Genomic DNA, 16,508 nt, shown 5'->3' on the forward strand with positions numbered 1-16,508 from the left:
CTTCGTTCGCTGCTGCTGCCCCGTTTCCTCACGCCAGCGTTTTGACAGTGAGCTTCCGTGGTCGTCGAGTAAGATGTGTTCATGTTTGTTTGCGCGCATGTGACACCATGTTTGTGAAATTAGTTAATGTGCCTATGCTTACAAGTTTATACGGCCGATAAAACTACTATCCTTACTTCGTATAGCTATCCTCTATTTTGCTATCGTAATCGATGCTTCGCCTTTCAGGCGAAACTGCGACTTTTTTTTTTTTTAAGGAAGACAAGTCTTGCTTGGGGTATTTGAAGAAAATACATGTCTTTTTATTCACGTTTATTTACAGGTTGGAATAGTAGCCATATTAACAAAGCTTACCCTTTACCAGAACAGCTTGTCGCTGTCCGGCCGACTTCGCTAAAAGTATGTTTGATACAATTCGTCGAAACCATGTAATGGCGAAATTGTTTTAGCGCACGCACCATCTGCTTCGTCCATACGGTCCCAGAAGGTAGAGCAGCTCTCTCCTGTTCATGGCGCTCGGAAATCACAATCCAAGACTGGGCATGGCGTCTTGCTTTGGCAAAGGCGGAACATGATGGGCGGGACAACCAAAACGGAGCCCGGTAACGAGTGGTAAAGAATGGCAATGTCCTTTGTAAAGCTGCACCACCACAATTAATATAAGAACCACTGAACACATACTGATGTAATGCAGTGTTGCTTTACGACACACTTAGTTACCAACTTGCTTAATTTGTCATACTAATAAGACTGAGGACACTCACGATAACCCATGCGTTACACTTCAAATCACCATCGAGTGGGAAAAAGAAAAGCCATAAAATATCAAGTGAAAAAGAAGCCGTAATTCTAGGCAACCGCACTGCATCCAAGCATGTCTGCGGTATAAGTCAGTGTTACAGAGCTCACATGCGTGACCAACATAACAGAGTGAGATCTGGTGGATATGGCATTGCTTAACGCCTCCGGCGCACTTCACAGCATGAGACAGTGCGTTTGTCTAGGATAAGCCACGCCCATAAAGCGCGTTCGCTCCACGTTGCTTTTCATAATGGTCGTCTCGAATTCCATGTTCTCCAGATGAAAACATTAATGATTACTTAGTTGCCTTTTAGTAGTGACGGCCGCACATGTTAGGCTGCGACAACGAAAACGAATGATAATGTAGAAAAGAAGGAAGGTTGCATCCACCTCCTATAACTGATCTCATCAGTCTTCGAAAAATCAAATGACAAGCGTCCGTTCGACATTGATACCACGGCCAGATGAGAAAAGAAAAAGAAGGAACTTCAGACGGTGCCTTGCCGTTAGCGCGAACTTCACAGTCCGACGCAGTCAAATTTTGGAACACCGTAAATAGACGTCCCTACTCACATAGATCAAAACCAATAGAGAGACGGGTAATTATTTCGAAAAACATCATTCAGAGTTTATTCCAGTAATTTCTGTCCCTGGGGGGTGGATGGCTCGCTGCTTGACGAAATCATTTTTAATTTCACGTTACCCACTCCTGAGCTGCGTATGGAAAAACTCGCACAGGAGCTGCAGCTAACAACGCCAAATCTCACAGGGTTTGATTCTTCGAAGACAGTGAGGAACAATACAATAAAGAAGTCTGTAATAACAAATTAAATGAGAAGAGTTGCACAAATATCAAACAATTTGCGCAAAACGCACTCAATCAAAGTGTTAGCTTGTCAGGCAATTCACCCTGAATGTGTTTAGCGAAAACCGACCATTGGCCCCTTTTTACGAAAGTGTAGTACTGAATTGCCCGCATCCAGAATGATAACAGAAATTAATTTCATGCAAATATATACGCGTTACGAATGTTACTTGCACGTACAGGCGCCGACAAAAGTGGTATACTCCACGCAGCGGGAGCCGGAGCAACGGCAAACTGCATCGCGACGCCATCTACAGGCAGCATCTGGGATCGAGACAGCCAATGGGTGCCCTTTATGATCTGCAAGCATGTCGCTTGACTCGTGTCAATGTTTCGTGCTTCAGGTCGCCAAAATGCTGAACGACGCCGCTGCAGTAGCAATCTGCATGGAGTATACCACTTTTGTCAGCGCCTGTACATATAAGAAAAAAAATCATGAGTCGAGTGAATCAGATGCAATACGCGATATGCGACCTACACGAAGCCTGTCGGGTCCTGCTGAACCGACGGCTAAAGAATGCGACTCCGTGTCACGCTTTCTTAAGCGCATAATTGTCGTGACGAGGTCTTGAAAGGTTTCTGGAACCTATAAGATCGATAAAGCACCTGCATTTGGTTGGCACGAGGCAAGAGGCTTTATCCATCCTCAAGCGGCTCACACCGTAAGATGTGTCACCTAGACGACCAGCCCGCTATTACCCTTTGCCTGAATTCAGGCTGATCTACGAGCACAATATGCGACAGTACTACATCGATGTACAGAAATCTCGGCGTCCACATCCTATTTCTTGAGGAGTGCGACACATGCTCCAATCCTAGGGTTATTTATACAACCATACAACCTGGCGACTGCTATTTGCTAATACTACAAAATAGTTTGAGAAGATATACAAAGTGCCTCTCACTGACACATTCGTACCAGCTCAATAAACCAACAGAGCATTGGAGAGGACACGCGTAAAGAACGGACGAAATATTATCCTTTCTTTCTGTTTTGCGGTCTTATGCGCTGTTGCTTTATTTAGCCATAAAATTTATGTACACTACTAACCCAGGTTAGCACTCCTTTGACACCTTCATGTATGCCAAGTGGCGATCGTATTGGCTTGTGATGCCTGAAAAATCTTAAAGGTTTGTACTATCAAAAAGAAACAAAAACATAAAGCAAGCTCCAAATGGTTCCTGAAAACCTGGTGTATCTTTGTGGCTGTGAGTGAAAATAAGCGGGAGTGAACTGCTTAAGACAAGCTGATATTCATGCCTTATAGGCCACCGGCTTTGAAATAATTGTTTCTAGGTAACGTAGGCATTAGACCTGTTTTTCAAGGATGAAAATCTTTTGTTTTCTTCAATCTCTGATGTCATTGTAATGACCCCATTGAGGAACGAAGTGGTTTAAAACGCATCGCTTAGAGGTGATCGTATTTTGTTGATTCGTAGTAAGATATCGATGGCGAACACTACAACGTGCAGCGATAGCGAATTCAAGCGCACTATTCCCCTAAAGATTAGATTCTACCCCACCCACTTATAGGATGTATCATGTAGCGTTTACTACCAAAAAATCTACATCACGTAAATACAGTGCTCCGGTTGAGTCCACATGGTTAGCTCGATAACTGGAGCTGCAGAGGCACTGCTCCAGTATTGGTGTCCACTTGATACCCGTTCCTAATGCTCATGACCGCATGGGCTCGACGGCAATGTGCAAAATGTTGCGCCACCGGTCTGAGTGCGAATCACCAGGTAAAAAGGATGCATGTAAGAAGCACTTTCACATCAAAGACGACAGCTGACCGCCTCTGCGTGCGGTTTGATACCGTTCTGTTGTAGTCCAAACCGCTGCTCATTGGGCACTGGTTCACTGCTGTTGTTATTGTTGTTGTTGTTCTCTGCTAAGCTGTCGGCACTCTGCTGCTTTTCTGCGACGAGTTCAATCTTTGTCCGCACTTTGTCTTCCACGCCCTTCTTGGAGGCTCTGCCCCGCAGTCCTTCAAAAAGAAGCTTGTCGAGCTTGCCTACGGGTGCCTCGCAGAAGATGAACAGGAAGTAACTCAAGATGTAGCTCCAGGCGAGGGTAGAGAAACAGAATGACGCCTGCGGAAAATTTTGAGATGAGGAACGTATGAGATGTAGAGTTCTTTCCTGTCGTCTATGTGTACTGAATTCTGTTTAAAAACGATTGATACGAATGCTTAATCTACTGATTGACTTGTAGGTCATGCCGACTTTATTTTAGGCCAGCGTGTAGTACACTTCGGCATGCAATGATTTTGTGCCACTGCCTATTCCCGCCCCCATCGAGCAACATACTGTTCAAACAATGTTTTGAGTAACTAAGCGCCGTCACGCAAGAATAATGTACCAGTAAATGTTTCGATTTTGCATCTGCCACATTTGTAAGGTGCAAGACGTGGCCCGCAACCACGTCATGCATCTTCCTATGCGTAAGGTGTCTACACCCATTTATGACACACGTATTTCCAGTAGACAAAAATGTAGTCGTATTACTCTTGCAGAACGGGATCTCCCTAGTTATCTATGTATGTCACATTCATATTTGGCACGTGGGTGCTGATGAAGTCAAAAGTCTACTGTGAGCTTCCTGACCTTACCTGAGGCCTCCTTACAGCGAAGGACCGATGGAGGAAGCAAGCGTACTCTGAAAGCTCCCTTCACCTGTCCTCACGTAAGGAGCGGTTGCCGCATGCCTGGGTTCGAGATTATCTCTTTAAAGCTTTACGCGAACACCATTATTCAATAAAAAATGTACCGTCGCACAATCTTTAAATTGAAGAGCTAATATAGAGAACCGTGGACGCTTTCTTCTAGTTTTGTTGACTAAACTTAAAAAAAGTAGCGCATTACAGTGCAAAACTTGATGTGCTCCATTAACGCTGGCACGCCGGCGTCGTGCAACGCCTAGCAACGCCTAGCAACGCTTTCATGCCGCACGCGTGACTGAAACGAACATGCCTGGCAAGACGTACCGTGCTCGCGCGTCTCCGCAGGCGGACGACAGCGCACATGCGCAAACAAAGGTCACGTGGTTAAGCAGTGAGGTGAAGCGCTCGTTCAGGGCCAGGAGCGGCGTAAGGTCGCATGAAGGTAGCTTTGGAGCTACCTTATGCTGAGGAAGCACTAAGGAAGACTTCACCGAGGGCCCCTCAGTAAGGAAGCTTTCAGAGTGACATAAGGTAGCCTCATCGCAATGAAGGCTTCCTTACTGAGGTAAGGAAGATCTTATTGTTTGGCCCTGACTGTTGGCTTTTTCTGCACCTAATAAGTAAACGCGAGTATGCTAAGAGAGCTGATAATCCCAGAACTTCAGTTTTATTTCCCGACGAACACATCTTCATCTGGCTTTTACGGTCTAGCATATTTAAATATGTGAATGGTTTAAGAAAAAGAACTTTTCATTTTAGTTTGAGAAAAAAAAAAAACAGAAGAAGAGCAGGCAAATAGCAATTGAGCAAGGAGATCAACGTACCTTTTCAATTTTATTAACATAGCAAAAGTGCTTCGACACAGCCATGCTAACTCACCTTGGTTAAACAATTAACTGTACAGACCCAACTATCCTAAGCAAGAGCGAATGCAAGTACTGCGGAGTGCCGCAAACGCATAAATAACAGAAAATTTGTTCGCTTTGAACTATGACCCAATCTTACGCAGAAGGGCTGCCAGTTTATGCATTCACAACAGGAACTTGGCAGGCCCTCAGTTCGATCATCGTTATTCCATAGAACAAATGGTTCACAGTGGGAGTGCCGACCTTCCTAGGTGGCGTACCAGTCAGGGCGCAGGTCTTCTCTTCTCATGGAAGCGTTGGTATTTGGGACTAATTGGTTTTTTATCAAAGTACATGTCAGATGTATCCTATTTGTTCTCAATAACTGAAGATGGCAAAAAGGAGCAAGACAGAAATTAAATAACGCCTAGATGGATCTTGCAGTGGCTTACTTGCTGAACATACACATGGAAGTCCGGCATATTCACAATATATCGTGAATGGGTCGAACTTCTAGATATCTGGCTTCATGTTAGGTTATGTGAATTCGCATTGATCTTTTTCATGTTTCGGTGGAATTTATAGTCGCTGCCGCACATGTAATTGTGCGATTCATTGGGCCGGGTGGGCAACGTTCTTTTTTAATGCCATGACTACGCGGATGTTTTGGTAATGGCGATTTGTGTTTTGACGTTGGCGTGTTGCCCAGGTACCGTGCTTTTGGATTTGAAACGATGTTCTCCGTCCGCCGCCATGGTTGTGAATGGCGATGGCTAAAACGCCCAGGGATAGATATAGTACGAAGGCACTAATACCCAAGAAAGCTTATGGGAGAGCCGTGGCCACGGTAGCTCCGTAGTAAACCATGGTACAAGTAATGCTGAATATGTAGGTTTGACTCCCACCTGCGTGAAGTTGTCTTTTCGTACATCTTCATTTCACTTTTTCTTATTTAGATTTCAATGAAGATAACAGTTATTTGATTTTATGCTATCATTAGCTTCATTGACAGGTGGCTTCCTGTGGTTGTAATTAACAAAAAACCACGCCGTCTTCTGGATCTGTTTTTTCTACATTTGTCTCTTTTTTATTCATTTCATTTTTTTAGACGCAACGGTTTATTTTCGACGCTCAGTGGTTAATTTTTTAAGGAACACATCACTTATTAAACAACAAGACATAGAAGACTGACTAACAATTATACACTGCGTTTATACTAACTGATTAGAGAATGAGTAGTACGCTGGACGGCTGTGGCCAAGATTCAGTTTTGATATGCGCGAGCTGAGTAAAGCTTTATAGATCGAGTACTTTCTTTTTTCCTTTCGCCGCAGCGATTGTATATCCCTCCAAAGACATTGATGAGACAGCTAACGTACGTACCGCTATGAAATGGGACAGTCCCATCCTCTCTCGAGAAATGTGCAGCGCCAGTTGGATGAAGGGCAAGTGGATGAGGTAGACACCGAAGGCCAGCCTGGCCATTGGTGCGAACGCACCCCACGACAGGAACTTGCCAAGGAAACCTGCGAAGGGGCACGACCAGTGAGTATTGTTATGTTCAACTGAGGCAAGACTTTAAATCTTCCTACATCCGGATCTATATGCTGTGGCGCGTGTAACCCATCATTCTTGCTGCTCAAGATCATGGATCAAAAACTGAAGCGGCCTCCAGTAAGCACTATGTTAAAAGAGCACTTCTCTGTCACTGCTTCGTGCTTTCTGCTCGCCTATACAGTGTGATGTGGTTAGCAGGCTAATCACTTCATATAAACCAGCTCTCTCTCTCTCTCTTCTTCAACTGTCGGACTGCACGCCAGAACTTAAAGGGAAGCTGAAACACTTTTCGAAAAAAATGAGTTCTCTGCGGCATTCTACAGTTTTGGGTCCCCTGAACACGAATATCTTGTTCAAGAAGGGCGGAAACAAACGCAAGCGGCTGTTTTTCCAAGAAAACGCGCACCATCGCCTCAGGGCATCGCGCGAACGCCGCTGTTGCCCGTGATTGGTCGGGGCCGCTGTGACGTCTTTCGCGGCAGTCTCCGGTAGGCGCCGCCGTTTCAGAGCGTAGCACGCTGTTCTGTTCTGGCTTCATAGCTGAGTTGTAAGCATTATGGAACGTTCTTGCTGTCTCGGACAGCTTGTATTTTCGCCGTACATGTTCGAACCGACAGCCGATACGGAAAACGATGGAGGCAACGGCGACAGCGGCGGCAACGACGATGTAGAGTGTGCCAACAGCGAGAGCGATGTGTGCACCTTCTCGCGCGTTGGAAATCTTAGCTGGTATTTATGTTTTTTATTGCGAAGCAATACTACTTTATGTCGCACTTCAGCCCGTTCCGTGGTGAGGCGGTGGTAGGCACCATTGACCTTTAGCGTGACCTCGCTGCGTGACGTCACACCACGTGACCTAGAGTGACGTCGCACCAGCTGTGTAAAAAACGGGGCCCCATCTCACGCCGTCGCGAGGCGAGGCGGTAGCCACCAACGGCGGCCTAACTCCCGCTCCTCTAACCAGGGGCGCGGCGCGGCGCCCGAGTCTTCCTCGCGTGTCGCGACATCAGCAGCGGCCTCCTCGCAGCCGCCTACGTTCGGCGGGTGTCGAGCATCGAGAACGTCGTCATGCGCTACTTGGACCGCTCGTCCTTCAGCTCGATACGGGCGTTCGCCAACGGCGTGCTCAAATCCGAGATACACCTGGACGTGCTGGTGCTTAGATGATTCACTGTCAGCCGTAACACTAGCATAACCCAAGACTACCACCAGCCATACTACCAGCTGATCCGAGAATAACACACTATTGCTTCGCAATCACCAGGCTTAACCAAACTAAGCCACGGCCGTTTTTTTTCATGTAGCTGCAGGTTCCAATGCCGGGAGAAAAAATGCGCTAAAGTGTCACTGGGAACTTGCTGCTGGAAGAATGCCGAAGCACTAACTCCTCATTAGATTGTAAACACGGGTGCAATTCCGCGATGACAAGCACCCTGCCGCTGCTTGTCTAAAGTAGTCCCGTGGTTTTTTGAGTGTTGATACACGATCGCGAACATAAGTGCCGCGTTTCAAAGCGCGCACATGCAGTGCTGCGGGGTACAGTCATGGAACTTGCTTATCATACAAATCCAGAGATGGCCGGAGGTATTATATGTGCAATATTCATACTATGGTTCGACGACTTTGCGATTGTGGCTCGATCAAGAATCGGTATGCGTGCTCCATGCTAGTGTTGACATAAAGATATTAGGCAGTTTTAGCACCGCCGTGTGGTAAACACGATAAGTGCAACCGTACGTCGAATGTCACTAGGCAAGCCTATACTCCATTTCATAGCTCAGGTGCAGCGCTGTGAAAGCTACGCACGAAGTCCGGTTGTTGTGTTATCATCGCCACTTGAGCGATAGTGGCGGCGCGACTATCGCGACAGCTTGCTATACTAGCCCAGTCATGCGGCCACCGCGTGTATTCCACTACGAGCCGTCATGGAATAAACCACGTTAGATTCTGCCCACGCCTCTTCCTTCGGCTGCGGTTTTCACCCCGTGAAAACACTACATTGGCGACGAGGATGGGATGCTGAGCAATTCTGCGGCAAGCTGACATGGCAACGGAAGGTCCGGCAGCGGCGGGTGCAGTGGCGCAAATCGTGGGTCGACTGGGACACATCGAGCCCTTTGACGAGTCCACAAGCGACTGGCCGTCGTACGAGGAACGCTTGTCGTCGTTTCTTCAGGTCAACCGTATCCCCGAGGACGACAAGGTACACGCTTTTTTGAGTCTCATAGGCCCAAAGACGTACAGTCTTCTCAAGTCGTTGACCGCGCCGGAATTGCCGCCAGCTAAAGGTTTCGAGTTTTTAAAGAGACTTCTTGGTGACCATTTGTCACCGAAGCCGTCGGTAATAAGCGAACGCGCAAAATTTCACAGAAGAGCACAACTTGAGACTGAGGCAATTTCGGAATATGTTGCGCAGTTGCGGAAATTGGCACAGACATGCGAATTTGAATCCGCCCTTGATCAGTCGTTGCGGGACCGTTTTGTCTGCGGTCTGTGCCGAGAAGATATACAGCGCGTGTTATTCACGGAGGATAACAAGCTAACCTTCCAGAAGGCCGTAGAAAGAGCGCTAGCCATGGAAGCGGCGAAAAAGAGCGTTGCAGAAGTGCACGCTTCGGAATCAAGCGTATCAGACGTTCACAAAGTCGGAGCGGTTGGGAAAACTGATATGACGCAGGGAAATTGCTACCGCTGCAGATCTGCGAAACATGCAAGCAGACTGTGCCCGCACGTTGCGGCCATCTGTTTCAAATGTGATAAGAAAGGGCACATTCAAAGAATGTGCCAAGCTAACAAGAAGAGAACGACGAAGGGAGCGCGTCGAAACGTAATTAAGGGGTTGAGTCCCGTTCAAGCTTCTGTTAGCGTGAAGGGAATTGTTTCGTCTGGTATGGAGCCGATAAAAATTTCAGTGCAAGTACAAGACGTACCCTTGGAAATGGAGCTGGATACGGGGGCTACTGTATCCGTAATGTCTTTGGATCAGTTTCGTCAAATGTTTCCCTCCATCAAGGTCGTGCCAACGACGCTGAAGCTGCGGACGTTCGACGGAGCCATCATCCAGCCTGTGGGAGTGGCTCACGTTGCCGTGCAGTACGGAGAGCAGAGGGCCCAGCTGCCTTTTTACGTCACGAGACAAAAGGGACCCCCTCTGCTAGGTCGACAATGGTTGCAAGCCATCCGACTCGACTGGAGCCGTATTTTCAAGCTCAACGCTATTCCCAGGTGGGACGTTTCTGCCTGTTCCAGACTGCGCGCTCTTCTAGACAAGTACCAGACCTTGTTTCGGGACGAACTGGGGACAATTGCAGAAGAAAGAGCGACATTGTCCCTGAAAGAAGGTAGCGTGCCAAAATTTATGAAGGCAAGAAGTGTGCCTTTTGCATTGCAACCAGCAGTCGAGGCTGAACTTAAAAAGTTGGAAGACATGGGAGTCATTTCTCCAGTCGAGTCAAGTGACTACGCGACGCCGGTTGTGCCAGTAGTAAAGAAGGACGGTGGCATAAGACTATGCGGCGATTATAAGACCACCCTAAACCCTTGTCTTGAAACTGATCGCTATCCACTCCCGAGAATCGACGAGCTGTTCACGGCGCTCGCAGGGGGCCAACAATTTTCTAAAATTGACCTAAATCGAGCCTATCAGCAGGTAGTCATGTCAGAATCGTCAAGAAAGTATTTGACACTAAATACGCATAAAGGACTTTTTTTCCGTGAACAGGCTGCCGTTCGGTGTTTCGTCGGCACCTTCTATTTTTCAAAGAATTATGGACACAATGTTGAAAGGCCTGAAAGGAGTCAGCTGCTATTTGGATGACGTTCTCATCACCGGCAAGACGTCAGACGAGCATTTTGCAAATCTCGAAGCGGTTCTGAAGCGGTTAACGGAGCGCGGCGTTCGAGTAAAGAAAGAAAAGTGCTCATTTTTCCAAGCGGAATTACGGTATCTGGGTCATGTTATCAGTGCAGCAGGTGTTAGCACAACGCCAGACAAGATAGAAGCACTGATGAAAGCGTCCGCACCCACAGGCAAGCAGCAACTACAATCGTTTCTGGGCGTTGTAAATTACTACGGGAAGTTTGTTCCTCGATTGTCTACTCTGGCGAATCCACTTTACAAACTGCTGCGTCGCGACCAGCCATGGCTCTGGGATGAATCGTGTCGAAGGGCATTCGAGGAAATCAAGAATGCGTTGGCGTCATCCTCGATCCTGGCGCATTACGACCCGGATAAACCTTTGCAAGTGGCATGTGACGCTTCCCAATACGGCGTGGGCGCAGTACTTTCTCGTGTAACTGAAGATGGAAGCTCTCGGCCTGTGTTTTACGCGTCGCGCACATTAACCGAGGCCGAAAAGAAGTACAGTCAGCTAGAAAAAGAAGCGCTGGCCATTATCTTTGCCGTCAAAAAGTTTCATTTCTACATCTATGGGAGATGCTTCACATTGATTACGGATCACAAGCCATTGCAAACAATTCTTGGGCAAAAAACGGGCATTCCACCAATTGCAGCGGCACGCTTACAGCGATGGGCTGTCACGTTGTCCGCTTACAAGTACTCGCTCGTGTACAAAAAGTCCAGTGACAACGCAGAAGCAGATTTTTTTTCAAGGTTCCCGCTCCAGGGTCCCGAAGACGGTACGTCTGAAGGCGAGGAATCGTTTTATGCTTTGCGTCTGGACTCTATGCCGGTGTCCGCTAAACAGATTGCGCTCGCTACAGCACGTGATCCGGTGCTCAGTAAAGTGCTCCAGCTTACAAGCATAGGCTGGCCATTGCATTTGCGAGATGCGAGCTTCAAACCATTCTTTGACAGACGTTTGCAGATCGGCGTGCATCAAGGGTGCCTCATGTATGGCCTGAGGGTTGTTATTCCGTCCCCTCTTAGGGAAGCCGTGCTCGACGAACTGCACCTCGGTCATCCCGGCATTGTGCGGAGCAAGGAGCTGGCTCGCAGCTATGTGTGGTGGCCGTCCATTGATGCAGACTTAGAGACAAAGGTACGAAGTTGCCAAGCCTGCCAGGAACAACGAAATGATCCAGTTAAGGCACCTCTGCATCCCTGGTCATGGCCGACCGCGCCGTGGAGGCGAATTCACTTGGACTTCGCAGGACCTTTTCGAGGAACTATGTTTTTAGTCGTTGTAGATGCCCACTCGAAGTGGCCGGAAGTGTTCGTGATGCGAAGCATAACGTCCGAGCGTACTGTTGCCTGCTTGCGTGAACTTTTCTGCAGATTCGGAGTGCCGGAGACGGTGGTGTCCGACAATGGACCACAACTGGTATCCGAAGAGTTCAAGGCGTTTATGCGGAGCGTCGGGGCCAGACACGTCGTGAGCGCTCCTTATCACCCAAGCACAAACGGTCTGGCGGAGCGTTTCGTGCAAACGTTGAAGTCTGCTCTACGCAAGTCATCTCTCGGTGAGTCTATCGAAGAAACACTTCACAACTTCTTATTGGCGTACAGAAATACGCCTCACCCTACGACTGGAGAAGCTCCAGCTAACCTATTGATGGGTAGACGATTGCGCACAAGGCTGGATGCAATGAAGCCTACAGTGGAGGGGAAGGTGATGCACAGTCAGTTCACCCAAATGCAGCAGCGCAGGAGCAACAGGGACTGTTTTTGTGTTAATGACAGTGTTCTAGTTCGCAATTACAGAGGCCCAACGAAGTGGCTTCGTGGAACCGTTCTGAAGAAGACTGGACCAGTCTCGTACAAAGTCATGGTAACCACCCCCCGAGGCAAGTTCATCTGGCGTCGACATCTCGACCAGCTGCTGGCTGGCGCCGGCCCTATGGTGACACCAAGGGCATTCGACTCCGATTTCTCGGAGGGGTTCCTGGTCTTCCCTGAAGGTCAGACTGGTGACCAGCCAACGCCAGAAGAGCCGACACCCGGGGAGTCCATCCCTCCAGCTCCCGCTCCTCCATCAGAGACATCGGCTCCGCACAGGCGCTACCCGTCAAGACAACGCCGTCCACCCGAGAGATACTAAGCCGTTCTTTAACTATTGTATAAGCATACAAGTGCACCCTCTAAAATAAAGAGGGAAGAGTGTTGTGTTATCATCGCCACTTGAGCGATAGTGGCGGCGCGACTATCGCGACAGCTTGCTATACTAGCCCAGTCATGCGGCCACCGCGTGTATTCCACTACGAGCCGTCATGGAATAAACCACGTTAGATTCTGCCCACGCCTCTTCCTTCGGCTGCGGTTTTCACCCCGTGAAAACACTACACCGGTCACCAAAATTTATTACTGCGCGCGTTTCCGTCTATGCTTCGCAGCGTGCCAGCGGCGTTTGCTCGCGCGAGCATGCACGTGAAGCTGCCGCGACAGGCTGCAATTAAAAAATTCCGAAAAGAAAATTGATTTAAAAGAACGTGTTAGCAGCTGTATAAGTACACGGATTGTTTCTATGGGTAAATTCTTTCGTTTTTTCATTCAGAACTGAGCTTATATATGGAAAATTTTCTCAAAAATTGGGTCAAGCAACACCGAACTTTTTCTAAGGGCGAACGCAGCCACTGCAAGAAGTATCTCAAGCCTCCACAGCGTTGCACCTGATGTATGAAACGGAGTATAGCAACGCAAGCAACAACGCGTTTCCGCATTTGTCTTAAGGCTATCCGGCTACGCTAAAACTGTGTTACCAGACGTTAATGGCTGCGAATGTTCGCATTTCTCGAGTGCATGAATGTGGGTCTAATCAGGCTTTCATTAAACTAGGTGCACCTGCATGTGCTGCGTATTGATGGAAGGTGAAGAGCACAGCACAGTTGATTTCATCGGCACGAACTTATCTCTCCTCACCGCACGGACCCACTGCGCTGCAAGCTTCTTGTCCTTCGGGAAACTGTGAAACACCACATCGTCTCGCCCGCCTGTGTTCGCGCAGCCGAATGCTGCACAGAACGAGGGCATGTTGGGCGCCCTTGGCTGTAGGCACTCACGCAGCACAGAAGGAAAGAACAGTTTACGAAAATCGCAAAAGAAAACAAACGTGAGCGGCGGCGGCGGCAGATCTGTCATAGCGTCGTTCAGTAAAGCGCAGGACGGAAAGAGGCATGCCAGCACGCCGGTCCGGCAGCTCGGTCCCCGCCAGTGACGTCACTCTCACCGGTTCTCTCCTCTGGCAACCACCTCACCCGGCGCTCCAGGAAGCGATGGGGGCGTGTCCGCGGGGGTGATTTAGAAAGCGATTTCCGCCCCTTACATTAATAAAACGAAGAAAAAAATTACGGAGCCGTAAATTATTAGGTCTGTTCTTCCCAATCCCAGCAATTCATGGAAATTGAAAACCGTTTCAGCTTCCCTTTAAGGCAACTGCTTTCGGTGAAGGGATCGCCATCTTTGTTTCACACAATAAGCCAACACAATAAGGTGAAAGTGCCCGTTGTGTTGAAAAATGCCTACTGCTTGTGTAGTCCTTACCTTAGTCAAATATAGATACTTGTTCCTAGAAGACCAAAGTGGCGGTGACATGAACTTCCTGAACCACACACGGGAGCTAGGGGTTTAGATCCGCTAAGCAACGACCAAGCGGTTCCTCGTTCGATAATGGGGAGATTTGTTCTAATATTACCACTCACGATCACCTATCGCCCCTTGAATGTGAGAGCGTCTTACCTCCTCGACCCGAGGCGCAAGCCAGCGTTAGCCAAATCAAGAAAATGGACCAAAGAAGTCTGTCGAAGAAGGCGGTGGACAGCTTCCCAAACTCCGTCGTCGGGTATTTAGTTCTGTACCAGCTGACTTTCATGAAGATGCAACAGAGGCCACAGGCGATCGCGATGCACCAGCCGGCTAGCTCTGTTACCTAAAAAACAATAAACATTAAAAAAAATCGTGTGAAAGACGCGCAATAACTTTTTTAACAAATTTGCACACTTAAGTGTTTCATTTTGTCTGTAACACTTCCGCTAACACGGTAGAAGAGGGTGCTTCAGTGAACTAATACACCTATATCATAGGTTGCTTCGATGCAATTACACTTTCCCCCAATGCATGTTTTGCCCTACGTTTCTCTTTTTATGGCGATATCCGCTATGCTATCTCACTCCCCTAGCCGTTTAGATGTTCGCGACTGGATAAGGTGGCCATCAAAGGAATCCCAAAATGATTTACGAGAAGATTGCAAAAGGAAAAAAAGGGAAACAAAATATCTCAGCACAACCCTGCATGGATTCGAGTTCTGGTCTTACAGAGTGGGAGTCGGAAGTTTTACCTCTTAGTCACTCAGCCAATGCTGCAACAAAGAATAATGCAGCACCTATAGAGCGCTGTCGCGCCGTTAGCTGTTATGATGGGCTGACGCCACGCTCTGCTGCGTATCTATAAACCACTATCAAGGTGAAAGAACTCAAGGGAAGCCAGAAGGTAGATCTGAAAGAAGGATAGAAAAGAAAAGAAAAAAAAATAGTCGTATACCACCATTTTATCATATGGGAATGCCACCTCCGCAATAAATGTGCTGTTCTTATCGGCAGGGTTCTTTTTGCCGCAAACTGCTGGCAAGAAGCTCATAAAGCTGCTTGTCTTCCTCCAAAAGTTTAGTTGTCAGAGTGCGCTTAAACGCTGTCAGCTGTATGTTTTGCATGTGGTATCAGTAATGTAATGCAAAGGTGCGCAGTAAAGGGGACTAAATATTTTCTGCTAACGAATACGCGCATTCTTGACATTTTCAGAAAAGGTGAAGGTGCAGAAAGGGTGCTCAGTAACCAACATACTCACGAGGGTGCAATTTCCTTCATTGTGTTGGCAACATTTTGTCACCATTAGCATTCGTGCTTGCGATGACAAAAAAAAAAAAAGAACACTCACTCACGTGATCACAAAGGCTCTCATACTCACAAAATAGAGAAATAAAAAAAAATTCTCACGATCTTCGCCTGAAGCAGCCACATTAAGCAACGAGCGGCCGGAGCGCAGTTTGGCCATGATTTACACCTTCCAGAAGCGCTTGGATTTACAGTGCACGGAAGCATCAAAGCCGCTCACCAGTCAAGATAAGCAAGAAACGTTTGGAGTAGTGGTAGAAAAAAACCAGGGAAGAGACTGATACGACCGGACCCGTCGCACGCATAGCTAGTGGTACAAGGTAGATAGAGAAGTTTTTTCGGAAGAGTAAGAAGATTAAGGAGATATATAGAAAAATGCTAGAATGAAAAACATGTATAGAAGACCTGATTAACTCAAGCAGGCTAGGTGATTATCACCGCCCCGTTTCAAATGGCTCGGGAATAAATCATCATTTGTGTTTGGGCATAGGGCACAGGGAGATAGAGCATTAAAAATCTGGTCGCTGCAGGCTAATTTTGTCGGCATCGTAGTAATGAAATCTCGTCACAGACTCGTTGCGATCCTTAGTGTTGGCGTCATGTGAACTTCGGTGTCGTGTCGGCAGTGCGTGCGCGCCCCTTAATCATCTCCACTCGTCTACAAGAGTGGGCATGTAATGCCTCTTGACTAAGGAAGATCAAATGTCTCCGATGCTGCTCGAGATCTGGGTATACTAACGCAAGCATGTCCTCCATCCCTGTTGAAAAACGCAACAGGAAATCTGTCTGTCGTATTTTGGGACGTTTAACATTTAACAACCTGGAATTTGAACTTACGACTGAACAATTCAGAACCCAGTATCTTACCATTGCACCATGCTGACTCTTTTTTCCTTTACTGCATGGAATTATGAGTAGTGTCATTCAAAAGATGGTATGTTGCATTTAGACACATATACTACGCAGTCCAATGAAAGTTAAAAATTCGGG

At 47.6% G+C, this 16,508-nt stretch overlaps 1 protein-coding gene across 1 annotated transcript; it reads right to left on the minus strand.

The window, feature by feature from the left end:
• Positions 1-268: 268 nt before the first annotated feature.
• LOC126547698 (nose resistant to fluoxetine protein 6-like) lies at positions 269-16,263 on the minus strand. Its single transcript, XM_050195651.2, has 3 exons — positions 14,368-16,263; positions 6,561-6,703; positions 269-3,763 (listed from the first exon to the last, which is right to left on the minus strand). The coding sequence occupies exons 1-3, from the start codon at positions 14,498-14,500 to the stop codon at positions 3,446-3,448; spliced, it is 594 nt and encodes a 197-aa protein (XP_050051608.2). The 5' UTR covers positions 14,501-16,263; the 3' UTR covers positions 269-3,445.
• Between the last annotated feature and the right edge of the window lie 245 nt (positions 16,264-16,508).

The sequence above is a fragment of the Dermacentor andersoni genome, chromosome 1 (assembly GCF_023375885.2).
Source record: "Dermacentor andersoni chromosome 1, qqDerAnde1_hic_scaffold, whole genome shotgun sequence".
NCBI lineage: Eukaryota > Metazoa > Arthropoda > Arachnida > Ixodida > Ixodidae > Dermacentor > Dermacentor andersoni.